The 20,172-nt window shown below is 35.4% G+C and overlaps 2 protein-coding genes across 2 annotated transcripts; both read right to left on the bottom strand.

The window, feature by feature from the left end:
* Window positions 1-2,525: 2,525 nt before the first annotated feature.
* Window positions 2,526-3,488, bottom strand: LOC130861267 (putative olfactory receptor 8G3). Its single transcript, XM_057749959.1, has one exon. It carries the CDS (start codon window positions 3,459-3,461, stop codon window positions 2,526-2,528), a length of 936 nt encoding a protein of 311 aa, XP_057605942.1. The 5' UTR covers window positions 3,462-3,488.
* A 6,945-nt stretch (window positions 3,489-10,433) lies between these two features.
* Window positions 10,434-11,390, bottom strand: LOC130861250 (olfactory receptor 8G1-like). The gene has a single exon (XM_057749921.1). It carries the CDS (start codon window positions 11,364-11,366, stop codon window positions 10,434-10,436), a length of 933 nt encoding a protein of 310 aa, XP_057605904.1. The 5' UTR covers window positions 11,367-11,390.
* Between the last annotated feature and the right edge of the window lie 8,782 nt (window positions 11,391-20,172).

Genomic DNA, 20,172 nt, shown 5'->3' with positions numbered 1-20,172 from the left:
TACAAAAATATATTTAATTCATATTATGTGTAAATAGGTAATATAGATATTGATTCAAAAGTCAAATCTATATATAGCTGGATTTAAATTTATGAGCTAAGAATATAGAATATTGATGAAATATTTGCTTTCTTGATATCCTCACTATTAATAATTCTAGTTGCTAAGTTGCATATATAAAGAAATATTTTATTATGCACCTATGTTTTAGATTCCTTCTATTTTCCTATATATTTTCACTTTTTGGTCCAAAAGAGGAAAATTGGATATAGTCTTAGATATGATTGAATCAGTGTAAATTGGACACTCAAGTCAGGAGAGATCTTATAAAATATAGTTAAATATATCAGCTTCAATTATTTTTACCAGTTTCTACTTGCGTTACATTAGTGTTTCTCAATGTTGGATACTCATTTAAAATCATCAAGGGAGTTTGTTTTGTTTTGCTTTTTTCTCAATACCCAGGATGCACCCTATGTCAATTAAATCAAAATTTTAGGGTGTGATTTCAGATATCGATATTTTTTAAAAGCTTCTCAACTTTTAATGTGCACAGGAATAACGTAGGGATCTTGTTGAAAAGTGAATTCTGATAGTAAATCTCATGTATGGCTTGAGATTATGCATTTTAAATAAAATCTCTCGGATTTTGCCACTGCTGCTCTTATATAGACCTCTCTGAGGAACAAGGTGTTAGATGGTCCCTTGTTTTGAATACCTTCCACTATAGTTCTTTCAGATTCAAGCAAGGTCCCCCCCGCCCCCATGCTCATGCATCAAAAAGCTTCTTTTAGCTTTGGATCTGTAGTGACTGCAGGATTCTGGGATGTTTATAGAAGAATACTATGTGTCTGAAATGCCACCTTACAGGTGAGCAGACTATGATTGCCAGTTACTTCATTGTGCTGAGTAAAAGAAGTGAGAAGAGACTTGGAGCTTAGTAAAGGTCAGAAACAGAAAGGATGTAAACAAAAAATACAAACAGAACTTTCCTATAATTATACAGAATGAAAAATACTAAGAGACCCACAAAAGTCATTCTTTCAGTTCTGACAGGGTATGTGTTCTGAGTTAGGTATGTGTTCTAAGTCAGGGGGTGTGTTCTGCATATATATATATATATATATATATATATACATATTCTAGACTATATATAAATCATGCCTAAAATAGGAGTTGTAATTGCATCCATTTTATCTTATTTTATAGTGCTGATGAAAATTAAGTCAAATAATATGAGGGCACCTTAAAATGAATGTCTGACATCAATGAATGAGTGGGTAATGGAATACAAGAGTGGTGAGTAAAATTGTTATATGTATTTTTGTCCTGTATTTGGACACTATAGGCAAATACTGCAACTCACTATATCAGGTGAAATAAGACAGCACACTCTCCAAAGACCACTGATCCGTCGGTAATGGGTAAGATGATTTGAACTGAGAAGAGACAGAAGACAACTGAATATGTAGAATTTCATGTGAATTTATAGTTACCAGATGTTAAATGCCCAGAAGCAAAAATGGAATGATATGAGGAGAGAGAAGAAATGTTTCAAAGATAAAACTGACATGAAATGGCAATTACAGTATTTGTAAATTATGGGGCAAAAGAACATGAACCTCAGGAAAGTAATACAACTTAGCAGAATGTTTGGCTGTTATGAGTAGTTCCATAAGTAGTATAGCATTGCTGGTATAAATATAAAAAATGTGTTGGGCTGCTTTTATAAAAATTATTGGTATTAAGCATGATAATTTGAATCTCTTTAGTGAGTCTGTATCATAGGATTCTGCAGTAACTCTCCATTTGGTCTTTTTGCTTTGATCAGCACAGGTTTGAAATATTTTTCTTATTTTCATTATATCAAATGAAATAAAAGTAAAGTTAGCATTGAGAGATCTAAGGGAAAGCAACACAATCTTATAAGGAACCATAGAGGCTTAATGTGTAGAAGAAAATTACCAGGGAGGCCTTAGACTTACCCACGATTACCTGGGGCCAATATAATACTTTGAGTAAAATCATGGGCCCTGGAGCTAGACATTCTAGGCTTTGTCATTTATTATGTTTGGGACAGTGGGCATTTACTCAAACTAAATAAGCTTCAATTTATTCATTATTCAAAGGAAAACAATACTAGGGCTTGCCCTGAGAGAATACTGTAAATGTTTAAAAAAAATTATCCAATTTAAAGTGCTGGGCACAGTGATATATTATACTATCTCAGTAATATGTGTTATTATTTTATGATGATCATTATAGTTGTTGTTGTTTGTACTATTTTTATATCACACTGGGGCTTCTTTTATCTTCAGGATTCTCTGACTTTATTCTTGGTATTTCTCCATACATAGTCAACGTAACACAGATTCAAAGGAAGCAGGCTGGAGGGAATTTGGGAAATGTATTATATGGGGAAATGACTCTGAATATCCAAAAATTTGAAAAATAAAACTAAAACATCACATAGCTCAGCAAACCAAAGGCTTAGTCCTGATTTGACATTGTGACGTTGAATCTATTCACCTACATTTTCCACTGTCCAGAATTTTCTTCAGGGCAAATTTGACATCCTTATTCCGCAGACTATAGATCAGGGGATTCAGCATGGGCACAATGCAGGTATAAAACACAGAGGACACTTTCCCTTGGTCCATGGAGCTCACAGATGATGGCTGCAGGTACATGAACGCTGCAGATCCAAAGAAAAGAGCAACACCTGACATGTGGGAACTGCAGGTGCTGAAGGCTTTGGACCTGCTTTTGGTGGAGTGAATTTGGAGGATGCTGGAGAGGATGAAGATGTAGGAAGCAAGGATCATTAAAACAGGAATCAGGACATTAAAAGCACTGAAGACTAGAGCCAATAATTCGTTAATGTAGATGCTAGAACAGGATAGCTCCAAGAGTGGGAAGAGATCACAGAAATAATGGTTAACCACATTGGCCTTACAGAAATACAGTCTCAACATAAAACCTGTATTGATTGCAGAGTCAATGATGCCCAAAATATAAACTCCCACTGTGAGGTGGAAGCAGATGTGATAAGACATGATGACATTGTAAAGCAAGGGGCTACAGATGGCAACATAGCGATCATATGCCATTGCAGCCAACATGTAACACTCTGCTATAATAAAAACAATGAAGAAGTAGAGCTGAGTCATGCATTCAGGGTAGGAGACAATGTTCTTCTCTGTCACAAAGTTCACCAGCATTTTGGGGGTAATGACAGTGGAATGACAGAGGTCAATGAAGGACAAATTGCTGAGGAAATAGTACATGGGGGTGTGCAGGTGAGAGCTGAGCCCAATCAGTGTGATCATGCCCAGGTTTCCCAGCACCGTGACCACATAGATGCCCAGGAAGAGGAAGAAAAGGGGCAGCTGGAGTTGTGGCTGCTCTATTAGCCCAGCGAGGATGAACCCAGTCACTGAGGAGTGATTTCCAGGGTCCATTATCTTCTCCAAAGTATCTGTGTTTAAAAAAAGAAAATGAGTGTATTTCTATGTGTGTGTGTATGTGAGAGAGAGAGAGAGAGATTGCATGCACATGTGTGTGTAAGCATGTGTGAGGCAGAGAGTAATTCTGTGGAGATCATTCCTTTATCTCTCGTCAGAGGAGATACATAATGTGGGGATTTCTTTGTCTCTCTGTACTCTAAGACAAATAATGATTCTGGTTGAACTAGAATAAAAATTATAAATTTCAAGACCTTTATAATTAAGATATTTCATAAAGTTTTAAGAGAAACATCGTCTGGATTTTTAAAGTCAGTCAAAATGATCGTTTCTACTATTATTTCTGAGTACTCTTTTTTCCTACAAGTCTCTATGTGTATATAATAATATCACACATGTTGAATGGTATAGTATTTTATTTTCACTTATAATAAGTAATAGTAGTGTGTGCTTTCTATAATTAATTAACAGGATTCATAAGTCTATTAAAAGTAGTTATGTTAGTCTGGGCTCTTTTCCCTACTAATATCTCAATTCCGAATACCTGAAGGACTGGGCAACCACCAGTATCATCCCACCTGAGATCTGCTGCTTTAATGTCCCAGCTTCCTTCTCCCTGACTCTGACCCCAGAGGATAGAAACATAACTGCTTGGCAAACATTGTGCTTCTACCTCCATAGCTTTCCAAGACACAGGAACCATTCTTTCTTATTCTAAATTGGATAATCTTTGGTTTGAGAATATAATGGCCTAAATATAGGTCATATATTCCACCACTGTGACCAGGGGATCAGTGTGCTAATATTCATCTATGCAATTTGGACTTCATGGTTGACATGGTGGAGATGAGAAACTATTCATATTCCCGGAATTGACAAGGGCTTTTGAAGACAAACACTAGATGTTAGGTAGGACAGTCTTTTTTTAATAATCATGTATTTTCCATGTGCTCTCAGTAGAATTCAAAGATGGTTAATATGTGGATTAGTAAAGCACATGCAAAATATAGTAAATAATTTTAGTGTAAATTCAGTATTAGTCAACAGCATGATGTGTTTTTGTAAAGACCAATATATCTTTAGATTTGCAAAGAAAATGAGTAGGGTCTAAAAAAGTGGAAATTCATGTTCTTACTTAACACTCAAACAATAGTTGGAATATTGTGTTCAGTTTGGGGTACAATACTGTATATGATATAGAAAAAGCTGTACAGTTTCATAAATATGATCTAGAAATCTGTCACTTTAAGTTGGCTGAAATAACTGAGTATATTTTCTCTAGCAAAAATTCATATGGCACAGGATAGTTATCTCAATGTTCGACATATTGCATTGAGAGGTATTGAACTTATTGTATATGTTCAAGAGTTTGATGTAAAACTAGCTGCTTGAAACTGTGGGAAGAACTATTTGGTTTCCAAGAAAGACGAACATTCCAACCATCAGACACACCCTGATCTGACAGTCCTAAATGTTTGAGGGTAGTCTGAACAACCACTTACATAACAGCTATTATTTAAGGACATACCAGATGGGTAGTTGGACTAAATAATCATTAAAGATGATTTTATCTCTTCCAGTTACAATATTTCATGGTTTTATAATTCTAATAGGTCCTGATTCTATGTTAGACAGTAGAGGATTGAATCCTCAATATGACCCCCATTCTTGCTGTGTGGTCTTGGGATAATATGTCTACTGTCCAACTCTCTGAAAAACAAAAAAATTAATATCTGCCTTCTGTGTAAATTCAGATAAAATGATTCATATGAAGTGCTTAGCACAGTCCCTGACTCTTGGTAGGAACTTAATATTGTCAATGTAAGTTTAATTTTAATCTATTGAGTTTCTTTCCATTATATCTTTTATTTCATTGACATTTTCCTTCCTGCAATGATGGCTGGAGTTTTACATTTTTTTCCTTAACACATTTTCTTGTTCCTCCTTTCTACCTGAATACATACAATAATATAGGAATTTGAAATTTTTTACTAAATATTAACTTCTTAAATATCAATATTTTCAATGACCTCCAAACAAAGTTTGAATAAATTTGTGCCATTCAGTGATTTACTGTATATCAATCTAACAACAAAAACAAGTTTTATGTTTACATCCCACCAGGTATCACATGGTTTAACTATTACACAAAACAGCATTTGATAGAATCTCTTGTTTGACTCATATTTTTTTAGCTCTCTCTCACACATTCCCCTTTATCCAATGAAATCTATTTAATAGTTTGGGTCAGTACCATATGCCTTGATTACTGTAGCTTTGTAGTATAGTCTGAAGTCAGGGAGCCTGATTCCTCCAACTCCATTTTTCCTTCTCAAGTTTACTTTGGCTATACGGGGGTCTTTTATACTTCCATATAAATTCTATAATTTTTTGTTCTAGTTCTGTGAAAAAATGCCATTGGTAATTTGATAGGGATTGCATTGAATCTGTAGGTTGTTTTGGGTAGTACAGTCATTTTCACAATGTTGATTCTTCCAATCCAAGAACGTGGTACATCTCTCCATCTGTTTCTGTTGTCTTTGATTTCTTTCATAAGTGTCTCATAATTTTCTGCATACAGGTCTTTTGGCTCCTTAGGTAGGTTTATTCCTAAGTATTTTATTCTTTTTGTTGCAATGGTAAATGGCACAAAAACAGAAATATAGATTAATGGGAAAAGGATAGAAAGGCCAGAGATAAACCCATGTACATATGGTCACTTTATCTTTGACAAAGGAGGCAACAGTATACAATGGAGAAAAGACAGCTTCTTCAATAAGTGGTGCTGGGAAAACTGGACAGCTACATGTAAAAGAATGAAATTAGAGTACTCCCTAACACCATACACAAAAATAAACTCAAAATGTATCAAAGACCTAATTGTAAGGCCAGACACTATAAAACTCTTAAACGAAAACATAGGCAGAACACTCTATGACATAAATGATAGCAAGATCCTTTTTGACCCACCTCCTAGAGTAATGGAAATAAAAACAAAAAGAAACAAATGGGACCCAATGAAACTTAAAAGTTTTTGCACAGCAAAGGAAACCATAAATAAGATGAAAAGACAACCCTCAGAATGGGAGAAAATATTTGCAAACAAAGCAATTGACAAAGGATTAATCTTCAAAATACACAAGTGGTCCATGCAGCTCACTATCAACAAAACAAACAGCCCCATCCAAAAATGAGCAGAAGACCTAAATAGACATTTCTCCAAAGAAGATATACAGATGGCCAACAGACACATGAAAAGATGCTCAACATCACTAATCATTAGGGAACTGCAAATCAAAACCACTATGAGGTATCACCTCACAGCAGTCAGAATGACCATCATCAAAAAATCTAGGAAAAAGAAATGTTGGAGAGACTGTGGAGAAAAGGGAACCCTCTTGCACTGTTTGTGGGAATATAATGTGATACAACTACTATGGAAAACAGTATGTAAATCCCTTAAAAAACTAAGAATAGAACTACCATATGACCCAGCAATCCCATTACTGGGCATATACCCTGAGAAAACCATAATTCAAACAGATACATGCACCCCAATGTTCATTGCAGCACTATTTACAATAGCCAGAACATGGAAGCAACCTAAATGCCCATCAACAGATGAATGGATAAAGAAGATGTGGCACATATATACAATGGAATATTGCTCAGCCAAAAAAAGGAATGAAATTGAGTTATTTGTAGTGAGGTGGATGGACCTAGAGTCTATCATACAGAGTGAAGTAAATCAGAATTAGAAAAACAAATACCATATGTTAACACACATATATATATATAGAATCTAAAAAAAAAGGTACTGATGAGCTCAGTGGCAGAGGAAGAATAAAGACGCAAATGTAGAGAGCAGACGTGAGGACACGGGGAAGGAGGAAAGGAGAAGCTGGGACAAACTGAGAGATATAACATTGACATATATACACTATCAAATGTATAATGGATGGCTAGTGGGAAGCGACTAGCATAACACAGGGAGATCAACTCAATGATAGGTGATGACCTAGAAGGGTGGGATAGGGAGGGTGGGAGGCAGGCTCAAGAGGCAGGGGGTATGGGGATATATGTATAAATACAGCTGATTCACTTTGCTGTACAGAGGAAGCTAGCACAACCGTGTAAAGCAATTATATTCCAATAAAGATCTGGAAAAAAATAGGTCCTTTAGTTAAGGGCTTTAATAGTGGAAGCCCCAGTTAATAAGACTGTTTACTATGTGCCCAGAATACCCTTCTTATGTTTACATTTAGTACATACTTAATTCTGGGTTAATTATTATGAGCTTCTTATTGTTTTTTCTTCTGTACTAGACTGTAAACTCAATACAGTGTTTGGCACAGTGCCTTACATAAAGCAAGTATCAATAAATTGATAAAAAAATATGTGCTTTAAAATTATTGAAAGAAGTTTAATGAGAAGTTAACAGAGACTCCACATAAGTGAATGAAGTTCTCACCCTGCGTGCGCTGAAGTGAGTAAACAAAGAAGTATTTGCCATAATTTTATCCAGCGGGGACAGGTAGGTGATAAGGGAACCTTTGCTCATCAGGGCATGAATGTTAGAGTGAGGACAGGTAGAGATAGAAAAGTAACTACCTGCATCTACTAGCATACTTTGAGGGAGCTACAGTAGAAGATCTAAATTTTTAAATTCAAGGACTGGGATTCAGATATATCCCTCTTGCTCCCCCAAACTTCAGAGCTGTGTATTTTTCTCCTTCATTTCTATGAAGGGAACAATGATTCTGAGGATGCTGGTGCATAGTTCTAAGTACTAACCTTATAGGACTCCTTGGTGTTGAGGGGTCATAGCCTTGAAGGCTCTGTTCTAATAATTTTGAGTCACAGGTCCTGACCTCTGCTGATGCTGGTGGCCCTTTGTAAAGATTAGTTGATATGAATGATAATTTATACTCTGTGTACCGATGCTTAGAATCTGATGAGGAACAAATAATGCTAACAAGTTCCCAGTGGGATCATATCCCACAAGTATCAACTCTTGGGACAAGAAACAATTAGAATTTTCCTCTTCTCTGTTTGACTCTCAAGTGTTTAATGTGTCACATAGGTATGGTTCATTGTTTTTGTTAGATTGTAGGCTGGAAACAAGGAGGTGATAGATTTTATTAGAGTGCCCATGAATTTCATGTCAAGCTATTTAGAAGTTCAAAACTTCAGGAAATTTTTAAGACATGCACTAAACGAATATTCTAAAGTGATTTCACATGAGATAAACAGAAAATCAGATAAAACAATCTTCGTGTGCAATATTTGAAAGCTTTTTTTTTTCTCATTGACCTCTATTAACTATATTTAGAAGTCATGATGTATTCATAAAACAGTAATACTGGAAAAATTTTAACATGTGGGCTGCATGAAAGCATCATCTGGATATTGCCATAACCCCAGGAGAAATCCCTAACAGGTCTAATAAGTTGATGACTTTATCCTCTTCTATAAATAAAAGAGAAATATTAAGGAATACCATAGAGATCTATCACCCATCAATGTGAAAAAATTTACTAGATGGTTTTTGTTTAATGAGTAAAGTAATAAAATAAAATTACATGTGTGTTCCAGTTCAAGGTGGTAACCTAGGAAGATCCAGATTGCCTCAGCAATACAGGTTATTATTTTCTCTCTTTCTCTTTAAATAAAATTTATTGAACCATAATTTATATATAGTAAAATTCACTCAATATCTACATAGCAAGAATTTTCTCAGTGTCAGTATAGTTGAAGTTATCTTATGCTCTGGGTGTGGAAAACTATTGTGTACTAGACTGGATTGTTTGAGTTCCAGATACCACTGTATCACCAGATTTGCTATGTTGACACATCAGATATCAAATATACATATTATTTTTTAACACATCTATGCTACATTCTTGAAAACCAAGAAAAAATAAGTCTTGCTTCAAAGACTTTTGGTTGTTGACAGGATTTAATGACTTAAGAAATCAGGTATTCACAAGTTATCACACATGTAGTGGGATTTGACACAGAAGGAACTCAGGACTAATGCTTCTAAATATTTGTGTAGAAATAAGTCAGGATGACACCAATTATCTTGCAGATCTTTGAAGGATGCTTTGAACATAAATTTAATTGATTTTAACTTTAAAAAGGCATATGTAGCTAATTGGATAAATTAATTGATAAACACAGTATGAGATATATATGGTTTTCCTATAAATATTTTAAAAGTGGAAATAAGAAAATTATCAAGGCTTTCTAGGTGGTAGGAACTGTCCTATGTCCTGCAGATATGGCTGTGAAATACATGCATAGAGGACAACTTTGATGAACATGACAGGACAGTGCATTTTGGACAATAGCAGGCAAGTACACACTGAAACAATAAATGGCAAAGCAGGAGGTATACTGGTTTGAGCAATATTACAAAACATGGAAGCGTTCTTAACTCGGTTTCTAAGCTCTGGTTAGGATTCTGTGGTAAGAGATGGATAAAATAAGCCAGACAAATAAGGTATATGGAGTGACAGGACAGGAAATAATTGTTCCAGTCTACAGTTATGCAAAAGCCTAGAGATTATGCCCATTGTATTACTATGATGTCTGTTATTTCTTGACTGAATTGAGAAAAGGAGATAAGTAATCATTGTTGGAAGATGGTATTTTCATTATGCTTGAGGATTTGGGTTTAATCAGTTGTGAGAAAGAGGAGGATAGGCCATGATGGTGATGACGATAGCACTACTGTGTCCATGTATCCAGGTTATGCTGAGTATTCTAACCTGTGTCTCAGCGATCCCTATGAGAGGAACATCTGGAGAGAAATAGCACGAAAAAGGCCTCAGCAATAAGAAATGATGGCAATAGGATCTCATAAATGGGAAAAATTTTTGACAGGTGGACTAAAATTAAACATCAATTCATAAAATATAATAGGCAATGACAGATCTAAAATAATTATCCTCATACTATATCTGATCAGAAGAATATTCTCTCTAGCATTTTCTTTAGAGCAATGTTGACATCTTTATTCCGTAGGCTGTAGATCAGGGGATTGAGCATGGGCACAACGATAGTATAAAACACAGAGGACACTTTCCCTTGGTCCATGGAACTGACTGATGGTGGCTGCAGGTACATGAATGCAGCAGATCCATAAAAGACCACAACTGCCAACATGTGGGAGCTGCATGTGCTGAAGGCTTTGAACCTGCCCTCAGTGGAACGAATGCGGAGGATGCTGGTAATGATGAAGGTGTAGGAGCTGAGGATGGACAGGATGGGGGCAAAGATGTTGAGTGCGGCAAAACATAGAGTCAGTAATTTGTTGACGTAGGTGCTAGAGCAGGAGAGCTTTAGGAGAGGAAGAAGATCACAGAAATAATGGTTGATCACATCTAATTTGCAGAAATGCACCCTAAGCATGCAGCCTGTATGAGAGAATGCACACACCAGACCTATCATATACACTCCCCAAATCAGGGAGAAACAGGCCTGATGGGACATGATGACATTATAAAGCAAGGGGCTACAGATGGCAACATAGCGATCATATGCCATTGCAGCCAACATGTGACACTCTGAGATGGCAAAAAAGAGGAAGAAGTAGAGCTGAGTCATGCATTCAGGGTAGGAGATGATGTTCTTCTCTGTCACAAAGTTCACCAGCATTTTGGGGGTAATGACAGTGGAATGACAGAGGTCAATAAAGGACAAACTGCTGAGGAAATAATACATGGGGGTGTGCAGGTGAGAGCTGAGCCCAATCAGTGTGATCATGCCCAGGTTCCCCAGCACCGTGACCACATAAATGCCCAGGAAGAGGAAGAAAAGGGGCAGCTGGAGTTGTGGCTGCTCTGTTAGCCCAGCGAGGATGAACTCAGTCACTGTGGAATGATTTCCTGCTGCCATTTCCCTCTGGGTAGTTTCTGAAGGGGAGAGAGAAAGGGACAGTTTTTGGAGTGGTCCTTGTCATGCCCTGTTTATTAAAGGTGCTTCACATAGAAAGTTAATCTTTGAATATTCCCTTGATTTCTGTGAATAATTTTAACTCTGGATAAGCTTACCTAGGTAATATTTTCATAATTAAATGTTTTTACATCTTGATATCAAATCTATTAAGGTATTTCATTTAAAAGTGTTTCAGTCATAATGGTGATCATTTTACATATTTGAGTGGCTAATCCCTAGTTCCAATACTTCACTTATCCTTAATCATTTTTTCCTAATTGAGGTTTGCAAACTTGAAAACTTAGAGGACCTATTAAAAATGATAGAAGCTGATTGAGTATCAACCTGGAGAGAACATCTCCTGTATAAGTGCAGAATCCTTTATTAACCAGCAGCTAATTTCTACCAGAGGTGAAAATAGACACATCACTAACAGGCTTTGGAATTATCTTTCTGAAATCAGAATATTTGGGTTTCTATGTAAAATCTTCAATTTTTAATAGTATTATTGAAATAAAACAGCACAAACAATATTCGCTGTGAGTTGGCCCCCTGTTAGCGTGTTTGTGAACCAAATGCTTAAGGGAAAAAATATGAATACTGCTTGTGGGTATGCCTTAAAGTCCAAGTTCCTGTGTTCATCTACTGACTCACCAGTTACTACTTGATAAACATGGACTAGTGAAATAATCTCATTATCTCATTAGCAAAGATCAGCGCTCAGAAAATGGTGATAATAATTGTTGTTATTTGTTGTTACCACATGCTATCATTTGGAAAAGAAAAGATAATTTACACACTTCAAAATCCAAAAAGAGCAATTATAATGTTTAAACCTTTTCTTTGTTTTAATCTTTCACTAGTTAAAGGAGTGTGAGAAATAGTCATAAAATTAGGGGATATAGGATCATAAACGCAGTCCCTTATTCTGTTAAGCAGTAAATAGATTATTTTACCATCATGTGGATTAAAATAAAATTACAAATGATTTCCACTTGAATACAAATTAAAAAGAAAATCTAAAATGTTCTACCTCACAGCCAAAAAGAAATAAAATTGAAGTGAATCTTAAATCTAGGCATAAAGGCTAAACTATTAAACTTCCTGAGAAAACAGTAAAGAGTATCTAACCTATTGGAGTAGTCTAAGAATTCATAGAAGGAACACACACATATATTAACCAGACAATACTGATGGATTCTGTTTTATTCAAATTAAAAATTATTCTTCAGAATGCATTATTAGAAAATTAAAAGCAAGCCACTGACTATGGACTGTTATTGAGTATATAGATAAATTCTGAAAAGACAATAATATGAAGACAATCAAACAAATTAAAAAATAAAACTATTTGAACAGATACATCACAGAAGATAAAAGAATAATTAACAAGAACATAAAAAGATAGTGAAATCATTATTCACCAGAGAAACAAAAACTAAACTAAACCATAATGAGAAACCACTACACATCTACATGTTAATGGTCTGGATTTCATGCTCTATATTCCTCCCTCCTTGTATCTGGGTCCATTTAAAATCTACTTATACAATCAGAAAATGACTTTCTTTCTAGATTCCAACCTATCTCAAGTCAGCGGAGTTTTACAGCGAGGCCAATACTTTAGTTTCTCAACATGCACATGATACAGGCACAGCTTATCATCACTTCACACAGGCAAGTGGCACTGCCTCTCATAATATGCTTGAGTTCTGTGGGCTGGTCACTTTACAGTTAGATGTAGAGGAACATATTTGAACACAAGAGTGTTTATTAATTCAGGGGTTCCCCAATATGTTGATCATCCGAGTCACCTAGGGAGCTTGTAGTATCTACAAAAATAATGAGTGTAAAAATGTAAACATGATTATAATTTAAAAAAAAAGTTCTTGAATCATCCTCCTTACGCTCTTTTACTCCAGGGATAAGTTAACGTCTGTAGAAGAACTAAGATAAACAGTTCTTGTTTCTATTTCTGTAGAGATTACCTCTACAGCTTTAAATAATTCACAAATCTTGGTACTTCGAGAATTATCAACCTTGAACATTTTATCAAATTTCTATTTTATTACATATGCAGTTACTTTAGTTAAATCATTACCACTGCCTCCCTTTTACTCTAATATTTGATACTTCTATTTTTAAAAATTTGTTTCATATTTGTTTCATCTTTAAAAATGTTCAACTTTATCTTTAAAAATGTTCAACTTTATCTTTAAAAATGTTCATCAACTTTCCAAATTCTCTCAACTCATCTGGAGAAATTTTTATTACAGATATCCTAATCTAACACCAGAATTAGGGAATCAGAGTCTTTGAGGTTTTTAAAAATCTCAACTTTGGAAAGCTAAAATAAAGCAAATAAGCCAACAAAACTGCCAATGTAATTCTGATGATTAGCCAGGTTTGGAAACTATTGGATTAGAACACACAAAGGCAGTGTAGTGTCATGCTTTAAGTGGACAACTTGAGAAATTTCTTTTTTTCTTCTCCTTTTTTATTATCTTCTCATTTTTTTTCTTCCCTTTCATCCTTATTCCTCTTCTTCCTTCCTTCTTTCTCTCTTCCATTATTTAGCAAAAATTACTGAGACAGAATTTTACCACACAATAAGGTCTAGTCTAGAGTATAAAAATTACAAAAACACAGTTACTGACCTCATCAAATTCAAGATTTGATATTAAGGATGTCTAATATTCATCATAAAGAAGCATAATATGAAAATAAAATTAGAGTGAACTCAGAGAGGCATGCAAATTTGAATAGATTGCCTAATGGATTCAGAGCTAGAAAACTGAATATTTTGGAATTTTTATTTATCTCAAAATGTCTTCTGTTTTTCATTAGTCCTGACCCAGTTTCCATAGGATCCACCTTTGAAAGCCTGAGTATTAGATTTACTTTTGAAACAAATTATTGTCCCTTATTTACATAAGAATCAACTCAAGATAGAGATTTCCCTATTTTACACACACACACACACACACACACACGTATGCACGCGTGCGTGCGTCAAAAATTATCTGCACCCTTGCTGTAGAATTTATAGAAGTTTCAATATAACCAGAGTGCAGATAATTTTTGACTCACCCTCGTGTGTGTGTGTGTGTGTGTGTGTGTGTGTGTGTGTGTGTGTGTATTCTAGAAAAGTAAGAAATGGGTGTACATAGCAATGCCAATTAAGCAGCATAGGCACTTAAATGGGGTTTAAGTCATTTATCAGAATACAAGATGAAATCACTGAACATTAAAAATGACAAAGATACTTCCTACTGGCCTTTAGTTTATTTGAATTTTAAAGGAATAGAAGGTAGTACAATTAGAAAAGAGCAGTTGGGACTCAAACTCTCTTTGTGAATTTTTTTCTCAGTTAAGCTAGACTTGTAGATTGTCCATCCCCCACGGTGTAATGCACACTCTGTGGTCAACAAAACCTATGAAACTTCTGCAACCTAGACCCTAAGGGACGACAGCAACTGGAAAAATGAATAGGGACAATGAAAACAATTAAAACAAATTGAAATATAGCAGGGCAAAGATTAGTGTCAAAAATTTAGATTTAAAAAAGTAGAATTCTTTGTATACTGGATATAAGTTTGGGTGAAATTCACTTGAAAAGAGTAAGGGGTCAATTCTTTATTAACTCAATAAAACCCTCAAAGTAAGTGGCTGGTTAATAAAGAAATTAGTTTCAGATTACACTTGTAGAAACACAGTATCTAGAGTATGATCATTAGTAAACCCAATAATATGATTTTCTAACACTAGTTCCATGGAACTGCAGAGCCACAAATAGTCATAACGGTTCTGAGGTCTTGGGTTTTTAACATATGAGGAAGTGGGATTGAACCTACTTCCTCATGTGTTAACCTGGTCACCTTTAGCCACATGCAACCTGAAACACTTAACCTGTCACTTCACATAAACATTACCATTTTCTATGCGTGCAATTGTGTTGGGAAGCACTGCGCTACACTTAAATTATATCTGGAGTTTGGAATTTAGTTATGAATATTCTTGTTTTCCTCAGATTTTTATTGGGGTGTAATTGTTTTACAGAGTTGGGCAGTTTCTGGTGTACAACGAAGTGAATTGGCTGTATTTACACATATATCCCCATGTCCCCTCCCTGTTGAGCTTCCCTCCCCTCCTCCCTATCCCACCCCTCTAGGTCACCACCAAGCATTGAGTTGATCCCCCTATGTTATGCAGCTGCTTCCCACTAGCTTTCCATTTTATATTTGGTAGTGTGTATATGTCTCTGCTACTCTCTCACTCTGTCCCAGCTTTTTAAAGAGAGACATTGACAAGAAAAAAGGCAAAAAATCTGTGAAGAACTTGGAAAATATTTGAGGGTAATGGGATAATTAACAGATATCATTGTATGTATCAAGGGAATCTAAAGGGAAGAAAGACATTTTATGTGCGGTATTTGAAAGATCTAAGAATATACCCTTTACTAGATACAAGGGAAATACTCTAAAAACTTGGGTTCTTAGAAATGCCTAGTTATTCTTAATCACCTAATACACTCAACCATAAGTCAGATGATGATCCACTTTCAGGGACAGTGGAGAAAGGACTTTCTTCATTGCTTTCAAGATAAAGTATGAATATCTACACTACTTCTTGCCACTTTCCAGACTCAGATCACATTTGATTCCTTTCAGTTTCAGAAATTTACATTCAAATTCAGAAAATCTCCATTTTCTGGAATGAGTCAAATTCTCTCAATTTATCTGGATTTTTACTTGCTTATATTTTTCACATGAAATAATAGTCTTACCAACCCCATTTATCTCTATTATCTGCTAAATAGTTTTTCTTTTCTAATCTCATTTACAATTAATGTCATCATGGAAACCTCCAATTCCTTGTAATTGATTAGACTTTCTTACTATTGATACATGCTCAAAAATCTTCCATTTCTAAACAGCACATTTTCAGACTCGAGCTGCACTATAAACCAGACGATGGACGAAACATTTATTCTCCTCTGTATCCAAGTAAATAGCCAAACCTGGCACATCACAACATGTTTAAAAATATTTTATGAATAAGTGAATAATTATATAAATGAGTGAAGATATTGTGGAATATTTACCTGAATACCAACAGTTATTACTTTCATAATTAATATCTTAAATAACAAGTATAAAATCAACACGCTCACCTTCTTTCTTCCTGGAAACCTCAATGCCCAAAATTTTTGGCTGCATGCTCTCAGAGAAGATTAGCACTAATGTTGGTGTTGGGAGTGGTAGGTACCCAGCATTCTGCTCTCTTTAGTGCTCAGAGGGCAGGCACAGCCTTGTCTCAGAGCCACGTTCAAAGCTGGTCTGCATCACAGATGAGCATCGTCAATTCTAAGTCTTCAATTTGTGTTTGTACAGCTTGAGGGTAGCAAACATTTTCACCTTTTACAGTCCCCTGAGCAGTTGTGATTGCTGTTCTATGAAGGTTTGTCCTGGATTTAGACGTCAGGCAATTAATAACACGGAGTCAAATATTCTCCAAAGATTTCCATTTCTCAGGTGACAAACTCTTGGGAAAAGAAACAATTGCAATTGACACGTCCCTAGTTGTCTAACTTTTTCTTTCGAAAGGTATTCTTTGTCAATCCTGAGCTTATCAATTAGTGATAAAGATTTAGTCACAGGATCTCCTGAGGATTTTGTTAAAATGCAGATCCTGATCCAGCAGGTCTAAGTTGGACCTGAGGTTCTGCATTTCTTACAAGCTCCTAGCCAATGCTGTGGGTTCACAGTCCAGACTGTGAATAGCAGGTTTAGAGGATCAGGACATATTCTGACAATACATTTTACTGTTAATAAGGCCAGAAATTTTTGATAATGAATTCAAATCATTTTTCATGTAATAAAAATATATTTTATTTATTTATGTATAAATAGGTAATATAAATAATTGATTCAAAAGTCAAATCTATATATAATTGGATCTTAGAGTTATGGTGTAAGAATTCAGAATATTGATGTAATATTTGTTTTTTTTATTGAGTTGGTAACTAATAATAATTCTACTTGCTAAATTGTATATTTAATGAAATAGTTTATTATTAGGTACCTATGTTTCATAATCTTTCTTTCTTATATATTTTCACTTTTTTTCTAATGCTGGAATAATTGGAAGCGGTCTTAGATTGCAGTATGATTCAAGGTAAACTGGAAACACATCAGGGAGCGCTTATAAAATATGATTAAATGTTTTAGTTTCAATTATTTTTAAAGGTGTTTACAGTTGGGTTGCATAGTGCTTCTCAATTATTTTTCCACATTTTAAATCACCAAGCTGGTCTTTAAAAATCTCAGTATCCAGGCTGAACCCCATATTAATAGGTCAAAATCTAGATTCAAAATCTTAGACTTAGAGAATAGATATCAATATATTTTTTTAATTTCTTAAGCTTTAATGTTCAAAGAAATAACCTGGTGATCTTGCTCAAATGCAGATTCTGATCTAAAAAGTCTGGTGCGTGGCTTGAGATTATGCATTTTTTCCCATGTCTACCCTGACTTTTTTTAAAATTAATTTTTATTGGAGTATATTTGCTTTACCTTGTTGTATTTTCTACTGTACAGCAAAGTGAATTAGCTATACATATACATATGCCCCCTCTTTTTTGGATTTCCTTCCCATTTAGGTCACTGCAGAGCATTGAGTAGAGTTCCCTGAGCTATACAGTAGGTTCTCATTAGTTGTCTATTTTATACATAGTATCAATAGTGTATATATGTCAATCCCAATCTCCTAATTGCCCCCATACACCCCTTTCTCCCTAGGTATCCATACATTTGTTCTCTACATCTGTGTCTCTATTTCTGCTTTGCAAATAAGATCATCTATACCATTTTTTCTAGATTTCACATATGTGCATTATTATACGCTATTTGTTTTTCTCTTTCTGACTTAACAAACTCAAGTTTTGCTAATGCTGCTCGTCTATAGAACACGCTGAGAAACAAGGTGTTAGATGATCTCTTGTTTTGAATCCGTTCACTGTAATTGTTTCAGATTCAAACGGGGACCCCACATGCATACCTCAGAAAGTTACTTTTAGCTTTGGAATATCAATGGCTGCAGAATTCTGGGATGATTAGAAGGGGAATACTAGGTGTCTAGAGTGTTGCCTTATAGGTGAGGAGTCTATGATTGACAGTTACTTCAGTGTGCTGAATAAAAAACGCGTGAAAAAGAGTTGGAGTTTGGTTAAGAACAGGAATAGGAAGAATAGAAACAGGATTTGTAATAAAAATTATTTAGAGATTCATAGAAGCCATTGTTTCAATTATATCAGTATATCAGTACTATCAGGAGAGGGAAAGAAAAAAATATACATATACACATACATGCACACACAGACATATACATGAGAAAGAGACAGAGAGACAGAGAGCTTTTGTTTTACACCGATTTATGTGCTCAAATTGCTTGGCTGTGGCTCCTTATCTAGAGTTAGCGAGCTTCATAATGAAATTTGCACTGTCATCCATTCTTTTTTTAAAAAATTTTTTCAAAGCTCTTTATTGGAATATAATTGCTTTACACTGTTGTGCCAGTTTTTGAGGTGCCCCAAGGTGAATCAGCTGTATTTATACATATATCCCCACATCCCCTCCCTCCCACTACTCCCTCCCACCCTCCCTACCCCACCCCTCTAAGTCATCAGCCATCATTTCATTGATCTCCCTATGTTATGCGGCAACTTCCCATTAGCTATCTATTTTACAGTTGGTAGTGTATATATGTCAATGTTGCTCTCTCACTTCATCTCAGCTTCCCCTTTGCCCCCCACCACCCCGTGTCCTCAAGTCCATTCTCTACATCTGCATCTTTATTCTTGCCCTGTCACTGGATTCATCAGCACCTTTTTATAGATTCCATATATATGAGTTAGCATACAGTGCATGTTTTTCTCTTTCTGGCTTACTTCCCTCTGTATGACAGACTCTAGGTCTATCCACCTTATTACGAATAACTCAATTTCATTGTTTTTTATGGCTGAGTAATATTTCATTGTATATACGTGCCACATCTTCTTTATCCATTCATCTGTTGATGGGCATTTAGGTTGCTTCCATGTCCTGGCTCTTGTAAATAGTGCTGCAATGAACATTATGGTACCTGTTTCCTTTTGGATTATGGTTTTCTCTGGGTATATGCCCAGTAGTGGGATTGCTGGGTCATATGGTAGTTCTATTTGTAGTTTTTTAAGGAACCTCCAAACTGTTTTCCATAGTGGCTGTACCAACTTACATTCCCACCAACAGCGCAGGAGGGTTCCCTTTTCTCCACACCTTCTCCAGCATTTATTGTTTCTAAATTTTTTGATGATGGCCATTCTGATTGGTGTGAGGTGATACCTCATTGTGGCTTTGACTTGCATTTCTCTAATGATTAGTGATGTTGAGCATCTTTTCATGTGTTTGTTAGCTATCTACATGTCTTCTTTGGCGAAATGTCTATTTAGGTCTTCTGTGCATTTGTAGAATGGGTTATTTGCTTTTTTGGTATTAAGTTGCATGAGCTGTTTGTATATTTTGGAGATTAATCCTCTGTCAGTTGCTTCATTGGCAAATATTTTCTCCCATTCTGAGGGTTGTCTTCTTGCCTTATTTATGGTTTCTTTTGCTGTGCAAAAGCTTTTAAGTTTCATTGGGTCCCTTTTGGTCATCCAGTCTTTAATTTAATATTTCAAACTAGAAACTTCATCCCTCTTCAGGTCTTCAACTCAGTTCTATCCAGCCAT

The sequence above is a fragment of the Hippopotamus amphibius genome, chromosome 9 (assembly GCF_030028045.1).
Source record: "Hippopotamus amphibius kiboko isolate mHipAmp2 chromosome 9, mHipAmp2.hap2, whole genome shotgun sequence".
In the NCBI taxonomy this organism is placed as follows: Eukaryota; Metazoa; Chordata; class Mammalia; order Artiodactyla; family Hippopotamidae; genus Hippopotamus; species Hippopotamus amphibius.
Note: the sequence above shows the minus strand (reverse complement) of the source record. Positions and strands in the feature narration are given on the sequence as shown.